This window comes from Adiantum capillus-veneris, chromosome 22 (genome assembly GCF_014529385.1).
Source record: "Adiantum capillus-veneris isolate H3 chromosome 22, ASM1452938v2, whole genome shotgun sequence".
NCBI lineage: Eukaryota > Viridiplantae > Streptophyta > Polypodiopsida > Polypodiales > Pteridaceae > Adiantum > Adiantum capillus-veneris.
In genome coordinates, this window is record NC_140952.1 from 49,051,608 (window position 1) to 49,064,591 (window position 12,984).

At 42.4% G+C, this 12,984-nt stretch overlaps 1 protein-coding gene across 1 annotated transcript; it reads left to right on the forward strand.

Annotated features, from left to right (window-relative positions):
• Positions 1-8,218: 8,218 nt before the first annotated feature.
• On the forward strand, positions 8,219-8,590 carry LOC147429311 (uncharacterized). Its single transcript, XM_086495715.1, has one exon. The coding sequence runs from the start codon at positions 8,219-8,221 to the stop codon at positions 8,588-8,590; it is 372 nt and encodes a 123-aa protein (XP_086351841.1).
• Positions 8,591-12,984: the final 4,394 nt, after the last annotated feature.

Here is a 12,984-nt window from a genome sequence, read left to right on the forward strand (position 1 = left end):
TAGCTCCTAGTGTAGTAGCTTGATTCCAGTAGTCCTCATCCTCTTTTTAAACTCTTAATTAGAGTCTAGTCACTTTCTCTCTTTTGTTTTCTTGACTCTTGAAGTCACTACCTCACTTACTTTTTTTGTATTATTGAAATACAATGTATTTTCTCGTACGAAATTGTACCAAGAAATAATCAACATTATCATGTACTAAATAGACGCATTTTTAATAATGTACAACATACAGCTTTGGCATACTTATGGCTTCTCCCTCGTTACTCTATTGGGTCAGCAAATTAATCTTCCTACATTAGTGCCTAAGACACTATGAAAAGTGTGAAAAGATGCTCACATTGTACATCCTAACATTGTAGAGAGCTCTTGTGTGTAGTGATGGTTATGGAGTCCTTTAGTTCTAATGCTTATTATCTTTCCTCATTCTTTCTCCTATGTTCAATGATTGTTTATGTGTGCTTGTGATCAATTAGAACTTAAGCTAGTGGTTTCTCTTATTTTCAATGAGTATTTATGGGTGTATGTGATTAATTATATCTTAAAATATCAAGTTAATCTCTCTTTATACTCCCCTAGTTTCTCTATTTTTCCAAGAGTTTTTGTGTTTAATTGGTGTGCAAGGAACCGTTGGGGTTTATTAGTGTGTTCTAATTGTTGCTATGCTTGATGAGTTCATTCTTCACTCATCAGATTGATGGGTGTTCTTGTGTTTAGAGTGTGATTAGTTAAGACTAATATAAATGTGTGCATCATTGTTCTGATTGTGTGTAAGATTGAGGCAACTATGTTGAGGAGATGTGCATTTGAGATTCCCAATCTATTGTATAGTTCCTCCATTTGCAATTGAGCAATTCATAGAGGTTCCTCTTCTTGTGTGCCATTTATTATCTCACTAAGGGTTGGTGAATATTTCCCTTATATTCCTTAGCTTGGTTTAAGATCCATGGATTGACCATTCTGTTTAGATTGCTACAAGTGTAGTTTTCCACTATGCTACAAGGCTCTACCATTGACTTTGTTGTTAGAGATTGGTGGCCTTAGCTAGTGTGATCAATAAATTTTTAGAAGATATTTTTCACTAATTTTAAATGGGTTAGGTATTCTTTTTGGGATTTTTTATTTTTAAAATTTGGATGTAAGGCCTTATGTAAGACTAGAGCTTTAATGGCATAGACACAACTAGCGTTTACTAGAGTATATACCTATGACAAAATGTCATTGCAACAATTGACCTTAGATCATCCCAATGACCTATTTGTGCACGAGGATACCCAAGGTGGAAAGTTCCAGTTGCCATCATCTAGTCAAATGCAAAGGCAAGAAAGAACAAGACTGAGAATGTACCTGCATGCCATATAGAGAAGTGGATGGGAAAGAGTATTGACTAGTCAATCAGCTAGCTGATAGCACTAGTGGTCCGACATTATAGATCAAAGGTGTATGTACAGATTGTGTTGTGAGTCGTGACTCGTCTTGTAAAGGATTTCCCAATAATTTATGTCATTAAATGGGTTTCAAGGATGTGGATACAAAGAGCTTCAAAGTTATAAAACCTAAGAGGAAGTAGTCTCATAATTGGTTAGTTCCCAAAGTCACTGCATAAATGACAACTTTTACTAGAAAGCATAGTGAACCTATTGAGGCTAAGAGTGCAAAAGATTGCAAGTTGACAATGCAAATAAAGAACCAATCAAAGGGGTGTTATAGTGACATTTCACCCTTGAAAGGTCTCAACAGTCACATCAAGAGCATTATGGATCTTCCAAGTATCTGGTAACCTTATTTTGAAGGGCACATTATTGATATTTTTTACAACATATAATAGAAGGGTCCACATTACCACATACTTAGCTTTGAACAAAGGCTCTCCTTACTCTTCCTCTTTCTAAGACATGCCTTCTCTGTAAGGTGTGAGATGTTTCCTAGAGTCACTAGAGTATGAGTCAAGGAGAGAAGAGGTGGAATTATCCCACATGTATTGGTGCAAGACTGTAGAGCTACTTAAAGCTCATTTTATGAATCAATAAACACAAGTCTATTTTGCATTACAACTCTCTTGTTTATGGTGAGTTTGTGATGGCTTAGCAACAACTCAAGATCGTGTTTATGAGTACAAGTTAATTGATCTTGGAACCTAATTCTCTTGAGTGATAATCTAGCCAACACACACTCACTTGTGTGCACAATGTTTCTCTTTTAGTGTGTTAATGATTAGCATCTCTATTAGATTGATTAACAATTTTTTGAATTAGAACTCTCTAATCTGTATTTGCGTTAGCTTAATAATCACTAATCCCCAATCACCACTTGGGCACGAGCATGCTCCACTACCCTTTGGTGATTAGGTGAGGAGGAATTCACTTTCAGCTTTGGTTATGAGTGGAATTTTTCAATTAGTGCACATCTTTTGTGTTCGCTTTCAACCCATTTCGCATTAGCATTACTCTTGCGGTATTTCTTCAATTGCTCTTGCATCATGTGTGGGCAAATTGTTCATCAACACATTTGTTTAGAGCTATTAAATGTTGGCATTGCTTATGATTCTACATTCTAATTGTGTGCCCAAAATCCCTTTGTTTTAAGCTTCATTTTGACCCCTTAAGCTCTGAAATCCAAGCTCATTAAGGCCTCCTAATCACTTCCCTATTTTTTAGGAAAGTGTGTGTGCATGAATGCATAGCACGGGGTATATTGTTTATTTTGAAGTAATGACAAGCAACCCACGAGGGGTATTTGGTGTAGCTTACCCACAATAGGGTGTTTGATCCGAAGGTCGCGGGCTCAAAAGCTGCAAAGACTTTTCGAGGGACGTGGGCGAACATGAGCCGTGCTCCGAATTGTGGTGAGATCTGCCTTTCGAATCCATAGGAGGCTTGTCTCGCGACTGCCCACATCCTTTTGCACTGCCCATTGCCTGCCCACTGCCCAAAAGCAGCTCGATTGCCCGCTCTTGCTACGACTGTTGTCCCACAACTTACCTTTTTTTTTTTGCTCCCCACATTTCCAAGTGCTAACCGCTCACCCAAGGGGTCTTTCCCATGAGCAAGAGTCACAAGTCCAAGGTTTAAAGCTTCCAAAGGTCCTGCTCCCACAACCAGTGAACATCAAAAAATCAACAAAAGCCAAGTCTTTTCAAAAGTCGGAACATCCAAGCACTACATCATGCATTAAAAGGACCTTCACCAAGCAAGCTCAAAAGCCACCCAAGGCAACGAAAAATCAAGCACACAATTCAAAGAGCATCAAAGGATTATCTTCAAACATCAAAGCAAAAGGCACTACCCTCTTTTTTTTGTGAAGAGGAGCTTCACTCCAAGTGAAGAGGAGCTTCACAAAAGAATTTTCTCTCCCTCTCTCTCTCTCTCATTAAAACTTCAAAATCTTGCAGCCAAGCACAATAAACTTGCAAAATAAATTTCCTATAATCTCTTGAGTATTTGTGCTCATGTAAAAGAGGTAGACACTGGCTAGGAGAGTCTCCTAAGCTAAGACCACTCTATTAGCACAATGGAAGAGAAGGGGATTAGGAAATTTAATGGGGAGGGCTTTCACACTTGGCAAACCAAGTTGAAAGGCTACTTAATGATAAACTAGTTGAGGGGAGTAGTCAAGCCAACACTCACTGATCCGACATCTACTGCTGGTGCACAAGAACTGACACGAGCTATGAGTGCACAAAATCAAGCCAAGGACGAGTAGGCATTAGGAATCATAATCACTGCACTACATGACAATTATGTACACTTTACTAATGATTGTGATACTTCATCAGCTGCATGGGAAGCACTAGAAAAAAAACTTTGGAGCTAAGAAAAAGAAGAGAAAAGTGATCTTAAAGAAAGATCTATACAGATTATACATGGAACATAACAAAGATATTGCAAGATTGGTCAATCGCCTCAAAAGAATGACCACACAACTAGCTTATGTAAACAGTGCAGTACCAGAGGAGGACAAAATCGAAGTGCTTCTAGCAGCCTTACCACCTAGCTTTGACCAGATCATGACCATCATTGAGGAGAACAATCCCACACCAGAGTTTCAAGATTTCATCAACTCTTTAATGTCCTAGGAGAAGCAAGGAAGGAATGCTACTTCAAGGGGAGGAGATTTTGCAGTTGGCTCTAGTAACAAAACGTGTTTCAAGTGTGGCAAAGAAGGGCACATAGCAAAGTACTGTCTAGCATTGAATACTTGCAGTATTTGTGGGAATAAGGGTCATCGTCCTTCCAAGTGTTTCAAAAGGGACAGAGGAAGCACCAACAGAAATCCAAGGCCAAAAGTCTATTTGGCAAAAGAAGACAAAGATGAAGATGAAGATGAAGAAGAAGGTGGCAATAGCCTTCTGGTCTACGACGACATTATTTAGCTTTTGTTTTGGCATTTCCCCTTTAGTTGTATTTGTTTGGAGATAGCTTGGACTAGCTTGGTCTCAGTTTTATACATTTGCTCAAGGGGAGGTGTTGAGTATCTCTTGGATTAGAGATAGTTTGTCTCCTGGATTGGAGTGTGCAAGAGACATCAGTTTCTTCAGTTTCTTCTTAGTCCAAACCTCAAGGGGAGGATTGTAAGGTGTGAGAATTGTCCTGGAGTCACTAGAGTATGCTTCAAGGAGAGAAGAGGTGGAATTATCCCACATGTATCGGTGCAAGGATGTAGAGCTACTTAAAGCTCATTTCATGAATGAATAAACACGAGTCTATTTTGCATTACATCTCTCTTGTTTATGGTGAGCTTGTGATGGCTTAGCAACAACTCAAGATCGTGTTTATGATTCCAAGTTAATTGATCTTGGAACCTAATTCGCTGGAATGAGAATCTAGCAACCACACACTCACTTGTGTTTTCATACGATGTTTCTCTTTCATCCACCCTAGCTAGCACGATCCCATCATTCTCAAAATGAAGAAGCACCCAATCATTCTCCTTCATCTACAAGTTGAGTTGATGCTTGTCTAATGCATTCTATAGCCCTATCCAAGACTTTTGCAAAGCCTCCTTGACAAATGAATCTCTAGATCTCATAGAAAATGGGGAATCCCAACCCTCAAGCGAGTACTTCCGAGCGAACAAGTAATCGAGCGAGTACATAAAATAGAAAAGGCAAGTTCAAGACTTGAATAGTTACTCTATAGAGGATAGTGTAGCAAAGTTCAAGACTTCAATAGTTACTCTATAGAGGATAGTGTAGCAAAGTAAATGCAAAAACAAACATAACCGTCCCCATGGGGTTCAACCCAGAAGCGATGTATTTTTTGCAACCTGAAAAACATGGTGCGATAACCACGTGCTTAATATCATGTAAGCCATCATTAATGAAGTCCACACATCCGCTTGTTTGATTTTGTAGAATCCCAAAACACGTCATCTTACATTGACTTTGCAAACCCATTTTTGCCATCAACTTTGTAAACCCACTTTTGCCATCGATGAATGGGTGAGATCGACCAAATTTCTAGCAGCCAAGGCAACAGATGATTGCTTTAATAATCTCGAGGCAAGGACTTGCATACGATGGGCATTGCTCGTCTTTGCCCATTTAAGGTAGACATTACACTTAACACTCGGAATCATGGCCATTGCCACGTCTGCCGCAACAACTTCACATAGATAAGCTTGTGGCCATGCTCTGGTTCATAAATGGTTATGTCCCTAGTGATTCTCGAGTGCAGGCTTGCTCAAGATGGGTTATTGGGGTTCTAAATCATTTGAAACACTAAAATGCTTTACTGATCCTAAATTTTGAAGATACTAAAATATATAAAAATATAAGCCAATTTTTAAAATGTGAGATTCTTACGCTAAAATATTTCAAAAAATAAAGAAAAAGTTAAATTATGGGGTAAGAGACCTACAACAAATTCTCTCTATTTGTTATCATAAGAGAAAAGCTATATTTATCAAGAAGCCATTAAAAATTAAACCAAAAGTGAGCCTAAAGTTGAGACTAGAGTTCTTACACAATTACTTCCCTTGCACCTCTTGACATGTGTTAATCAAAGAGACAAGTGGCATCACTTGGCACGACTAATGCTATCCCAGAGGTTGTAACTCCCCCATTTTTAAAGAGAAACTATATCACCCTTAAACAAGTTCCTATTTCCACACCAAAATTCTGTAGAGATTTGATTAAATAGACTTACCTGCAGACCGATGATCCCTACTATGATTGCCTTTCCGCTGCACAAATGTGACTGAGACAAAAGAGAGTGCTACTCCAAGAACCACGCGGACAACAAACATGTAATCTCCTTAAGTTTGGATTTTGGGTTATATGACATTGCATTTTACTCATCCGCTCTTTGATGTGATGTTTGCAAGGAATTCAATAGAGTAGCCGCAATTTTCCAATTTTTGCGAGGAGCCAAGGCAAGATTTAGGAGCAGATGATAGAATCCAATCCTCTGCATGCACACTAGAAATGCATGAACACTAGAAATGATGGTATGTTTGAAAGTGAGTATCAAAGCAGTGCTCGAAAAAAACCTAGGTTTAGTGTAATCCCACCTACAAATTTTGAAATTTACCTCTAAATTTTATTTTTGAAGGTGAGAAAATCTACAAAATTTTGCAAAAATTAAGTGTAATTTGGTGTAAAAACCTTATCAATTTACCTCCGTTGTTACACATATGTAGGTTTGCCAAGTTTTTTGGAAAAAAGTTCTTTTCGAGCACTGTATCAAAGTTGCATGTTGAAGTAGGACTCTCTCTCTCTCTCTCTCTCTCTCTCTCTCTCTCTCTCTCATATGATGGAGCAATGGCGAGATCCGAGTGGAAGAGCTGAGAGAAAAGGTTGATCGAAGAAGCCCAAATATCAGAAGCTCGAGCGAGATCAAGGGGCCGCCTTAAAGCTTTAAAAGGGACTTTCTCTCTCTCTCTCTCTCTCTCTCTCTCTCTCTCTCTCTCTCTCTCTCTCTCTCTCTCTCACACACACACACACACACACACACACACACAAATGACGGACACGTGCGCGCTTGCACAGAGAGACTCAAGAGCGAAGAGGGAGACGATCAAATGTCATTGAAAGCGCACAATGTCAAGAATTCGATGGCAATGGACATTCTACAGAAAAGAACATGGGAGATAAGCGAAGGGGTGAGCAGGCGGGAGAAGAAGGAGATGCCCCTAGCAGCTACCCATAGGACCGCGCGCCAGTGTGCGGTCCTTGCTATAATAATCTCCATTAAAAAAATGTGACTTAGCTTAATATTGTGGTGTGTGTGGGTGTGTAGCCGGCTATGGCGAATTAGCCTGGGTAGGAGTTCCTTGCTCTGTTCTCACCATCAACATGAACGTTAGCAGCTACCCATAGGACCGCACGCCGACGTGCGGTCCTTGCTGTAATAATCTCCATTAAAAAAATGTGACTTAGCTTAATATTGTGGTGTGTGTGGGTGTGTAGCCGGCTATGGCGAATTAGCCTGGGTAGGAGTTCCTTGCTCTGTTCTCACCATCAACATGAACATGTCTACATGGCACATCTTGCCAGTGTGCCGACGTTATGTCTCTTGGCAAGATTGTACACGATGACAAAGCTCTATATTGCAGGGCCATACTGATCATCATTGACCCTAGCAGCTACCCATAGGACCGCGCGCCGGCGTGCGGTCCTGCAAAGCCTACTGTGGACGTTCAACCCACCCAGGCCCTACCAATTTTACACTTTGCCCTCTCGACATGCCATGCTGCACACGCTTCAACCAAGCCACCCACAAACCCTACAGAAGAAGATGTTGTTGCAAATCCTGCAGATGCCGATAGCGCTGCCCACCGGCCTCCAACAAATGATGCTGCTGCGTACAGCATTGCAACCAGCAATATTGTTGACACACCTACCGCTATTGCAGAAGAGACCCGCGCCAACGTCCCGATCGCCGTGATGGTTGCAGATGAAACTGACAACGCCATCATGGAAACATTTTTTACTTCATTAGAAGAGCCTTCCTCAACAGTCGACGATACTTCTACTCGTGCCGATGCGGAAAATCCTACAGATGACGCACACACCAGTGTTCTTCTCGGTGCTACCACGGGCACTGATGCCAACTCTGCAGATGAAGGCACGAAATTTTCCTCCTTTGCTGGCAGAGACGCCGCCACACGATGTGCAGCTGACGCTTTTGCAACCAAGGCTGTCATCAGTAAGCACCTCGCCGCAGCTGAGGCTCTTGCTGTTCCGTGCAGCACCTTTCTGTAGTGAAAAGACAACGCCAACATGGCGAGTCAATCACTTGGGGAGGCCCTCCCTCCTCCAACACAGCCACCGGCTATTGCTGAACTTGTCGTTCATGCTCCAACTTCGGAGCCTCGCATGCAGGTGCCACATCACTGCGAGCCTGCTTTGGCTCCAATTTCCAAAGCTAGGCCCCATGAAGTCATCTTTCAACCATGCTCCACAGCTCCTACTGCTTCCCATCCAATACCTGCTACACCTGTCAACCTTGATAGCGATGGTGTGGTCTTCAAAGAAGCCGCTGCTGCTGCCGAGATCGCAACGATTCTCCGTCAACTTCTCACGATGCATGGACTAATTTGTCAAGCTTCTCTTGCCCCACTTAATGGTCATGCATCTGCTAACAGTAATTAGGTCAATAATTGTGGTTATTTCCTCTCCAAACTGGATTTTATTGATGCTTCTAATATTGTGCCTCTTCCTCCCGAGCGCCTTCTCCACTTTTTGCTCCCACTTACTCGTTGCATATCAGGTGCTCATTGGTTCAATATACATGGACTGCAACATGCAACAGTTCAGTCATCCTTCACCCCTCATCTCTAAATATCCATTTGTACCTTTTTCTCTCACACTCGTCTATGTTCCCTTTGATACTGGTGGTGCAGTCCCTCCTAGTTAGCATGGTGAGGCTCATTTCATGCCTCTCCTTCGAGTGCAATACCATCCTCATCATCAGCTGCTCCTCTCCAAACCCCACAGTGCCCTGTTGGAGATTCTAATACCACTCCTTGACAACCTACTGCAAATTGTTTGCCTCGACGCCCTGGTACTACTATTGCATCGCAAGTCGACGTTCGATCCTTGCTGTAGATCTCCCAGTTTTTTTAAAGGCAAGTTCAAAATCTAATTAATGATTAAGAAACATTGGACTCCTGAGCAATATTGTCAAGTTTTGAGAAAAAAAATATTAGCGTTGTTGATAGTGGACCGCACACCGGCGTGTGGTCCTTGGTGTAAGAGGTGATTCCATAAAATACAACCCAAAAGCACGCTAGAGCACCCACAAATTCAAGAGACCCTCATTAACAATGCCACTGTCATGTGCGCTTTGTACAGCTTCCCGATTGCTCTACTCTTTCCCTCCTCAGCCTATGGCCTACGCAGTGCTGCTTGGCGGGCCTATGTTGCAAATTTTCTATACGTCTTCTATTTGGCTCTCTGTCATGCGCAAGAGATAGTAGGCAATCCTCTTTCCACATGCAATTCCTCTTCCCTCTAGTTTGCATTGCAGGGGTCCAACCCCAATTACCCCACCATTGCAAAGTGTTGAAACTCTCACCCAAAGCCAGTTGTGCACCCAGCTCTCACCCCACCATTGCAAGGCCTTCCTTGATCCCTTCAATGAAGCATGTCACACACACTCTTAGTCATCTAGCTACACACACCCTCGCATGATGCTACCTGCCAATATCACCACCCAACCATTTACCATGGTCTGCCTTAACATGTAGACCAATTCTTTATGCATATTGGCACACCACAAAAATCTACTAACACACACACACTCACTCACTCTTAGGCCCATGTCACACTAGAACATGCGGCTACACCACTTTTTTGAAGGCGGCCAGGCAAATGTAGTCACATTGGGTCATTACTTAAACAATGCTCACATTTTTTAATGAATTGGTTGTAACCAGGTGGTAGAGCCTCCGCGTTTCATGTTGACAAGCAGAGTTCAAGACTTGTAGTCTTCTTTCGCGCACTCACTTTTTGCAGTTGGCCACTTCACTCACAAGTTGGCTGGCCTCTCTTGCTCGGGTTTTAGTTCGCTCGAGAAATCTCGCTTGGGCTATGGTAAGACTCGTAGAAAATGACCTCTATGTAACTTTTTAAAAACTTATTGCAACATTGCAACTCTTCCAAGAGAATTTAACAATCTATGAGATTGAGGAGCTAACTAGGTGACCGTGCTAAATTCATTATACACATCAACATATGTAGAGATTCTTCCACTCCCTCTCGAAGTCAATTCAAAAAGTTCTTGCAACTTGTCAAGAGATTTTGCCAATTTCTTTTTATCACATTTGAAATTTCTACATAAACCCTAATTTGCTTGTAAAAACCCTATTTTTTTCAAAATTGGAGAATGAAAGTCCATTCATGTCAATGTGTAGGCCTCGTCCAAAGGATCAACTTCGGACCGCATCCTTTGTAGAAGAAGAATCAATTGAATTTATGATACCATTGTAACTAGCTTGACACGCCAAGGCAATAATCTCACAACACACAAACCAAACTAAAATTTATAACTCAAAGTAGTCACGATACTAAGTGGGAGAATTCCACTCCCAATGCATTGGCCCCAAAGTCTAGCATCCCTCTCAGTCTTTCTTTTAATATTAAATAATCCACAAAGTACAATTGTTGGGGAGTCACTATAGAGATGTGGAACCATGCAATGATGCATCAAAGTGGACTACAAAGGCACACTTCTAAGGGTCCTTGGTCAAAAACCATCATACATAAAAATATGGAGTTGGCTCTAAAAGAAATTGTTAGAAACAATGCGCCCAAAAGCTATTTCACACACGTCCAACTGCCACATCAACACTACTAAAAATTTCCACCAATTGGGTTGCCATGTCAGCAAGCGGTACATCAATTCCATGTCATGAGTTGCATTCTTTCTTTGTTCTTTGTCTTTACGTGAGGGGCCAATTGGTACATCTTCACTTGTGACATGCAATCAAAGATACCAATACTCTAATACAATCCATATTAAGGAAAAATTTGAAGCATTGAAAGAAGTAGCTCAACCACATGAGATCATCACGAGTGGTAAGATAAAGCTTCACAAAGACCAAGGAGCAAGCTTTTTAGCTATAATGCAATGGATTCATGTGGAGGTTTTCTTTGTAAGTGCTATGGTGGATTGAACAAGGTTTTAGAGGCTATTAGCTCCAAATAAGATGCCAAAGGGTGTTGGTAACTCGGGGTAGCTCAAAAGGGGTGTAGATGGAAATGGTGCATAGTGCTCTCTAGTGGTGGGGTGCTCTGGATGTAGAATGCATGCGGACCCACAAGCTAGCTGAAATCGACATACAATGCAAAAACATGAAAATAGAACTAACAATGAAATGAACATGAACCAGAAACAGTATACTAGACAACCACAGGCCCTCCAAGGCAACACCCTGTACATAACCAAATGACCATACAAGACTAGTCTGGATGCGGCCAACTCTGCCGAGTCCACGATTACACAAAAAGGTACAATGGGGATGTAGAGGCTATGGTGCAATATCGTCATCTGTATCCACGTCTGACTCCTCCTCGGTGGGTGTAGTGTGCGCTTCCTCCTCCTCTTGGGACTGACCATGAAAAGTGTTTGAAAAGCGAGGAGGAAGTGTTGGGTGGGTCAACAAAAGAGCAAAGCCAAGGACGCCTTTTTTTTTCTCGCTTTTTTCTTTAAAATAGATACGGGCAGCGGCTGGTAGGAGAGGGTTAAGGCAAGCAAGAACGAAAAGGGTAGGAGAGCGGTGTAATGAGGAGGCTAGGGCGGGTGGGTGGCTTGAGCTAGGGCAATGCGTGTCGACGACTAGGGAAATAAGGAGGGCAAGGGTTGGGGCCGGTTCGAGGGTGCTTGAATAGAGTTGGAGAAAGAGATAGGACGTGCGATCTATGGGTGAGGGGAGGACTGCGGGTGTGGCAGCCAAGCTAGTGGGGAGAGAGAGAGAGAGAGAGAGAGAGAGAGAGAGAGAGAGAGAGAGAGAGGGAGAGGGGGAGAGAGAGAGAGAGAGAAAGAGAGAGGCGGGCTAAGCGACAGCAGGCGAGCAAAGGTGGATGAGGCATTGGGAGGGGGGAGAGGGTGGGTTGGCTATTAAGAGAGGGCTCTGGGTGAGGATAGGGGGCAATAAGAGAAGAGAAGATCCGCGCGAGGCAAGTCCAAGGGTGAGCGAGTGGGTAAAGGCGACGAAGGATTGACTGGCGAGAGCTAGGGAGGGTGGGCGAGTGAGTGCAAGGGGCGAGCAAAGATTGGTGAGAAGGGTTGGGCGAAGGGGAGTTGAGGGTGTGTGGAGGGCCAGTTGCCAGATCAAGCAGGGGCAGGAAGATAGTGCAGGCAAGTAGCGAGCAAGGGAGGGGTGGACAAGTAGGCTGCAGCACTAACTCATGTGGTCCGAAGGTCTGTTGCCACATGGAAGCTGTGAGACAGCATTCATGCACCACCTCGATGTGTGTTACTTCCACTATAGAGAATCGTGAGGAAGACTCAAGAGGCAGTAGTTGCACCTTGGGCACTGCTTTCTCCTTACCATGAGCAGCAAATTTCCTTTTGGGACAATCTTTTTTGCCATGACCGCTTCCTAAACATTGAAAACATAATTTCTCTTTCTTAGCTTTATCAAAGTCCTCAGGAGAGAGAGGAACTCTGGACCCCTTGGGTTTTTTAGATGCTTCTGAATTGGCTACTATAAATCTCCTTTTATTGTGTCCATACTATGTGTGTGTGTATTACCATGTGTATTAGCAGGCACGTGATTATGATGTGATTTCTTTTCATCTGGATCATTGTGAATATGTGCTTTCACTATGGCTTCCTAAAGTGTTTTAGGGTCTTGGGTCTTGACGTTCTTCTTAACCTCTGGTGTCAGACACGTATAAACCCCCGTACTTGTTGAAAGTTATCTAAGCCTTCCAATTTGAGGATAACATCCCGATAGTGAGATATATATTCAAGTAATGATGGATATTGGCGCATGGAACACATGTCCCAAGCCATCCAATTCCGATCTGCCTCATTTGTA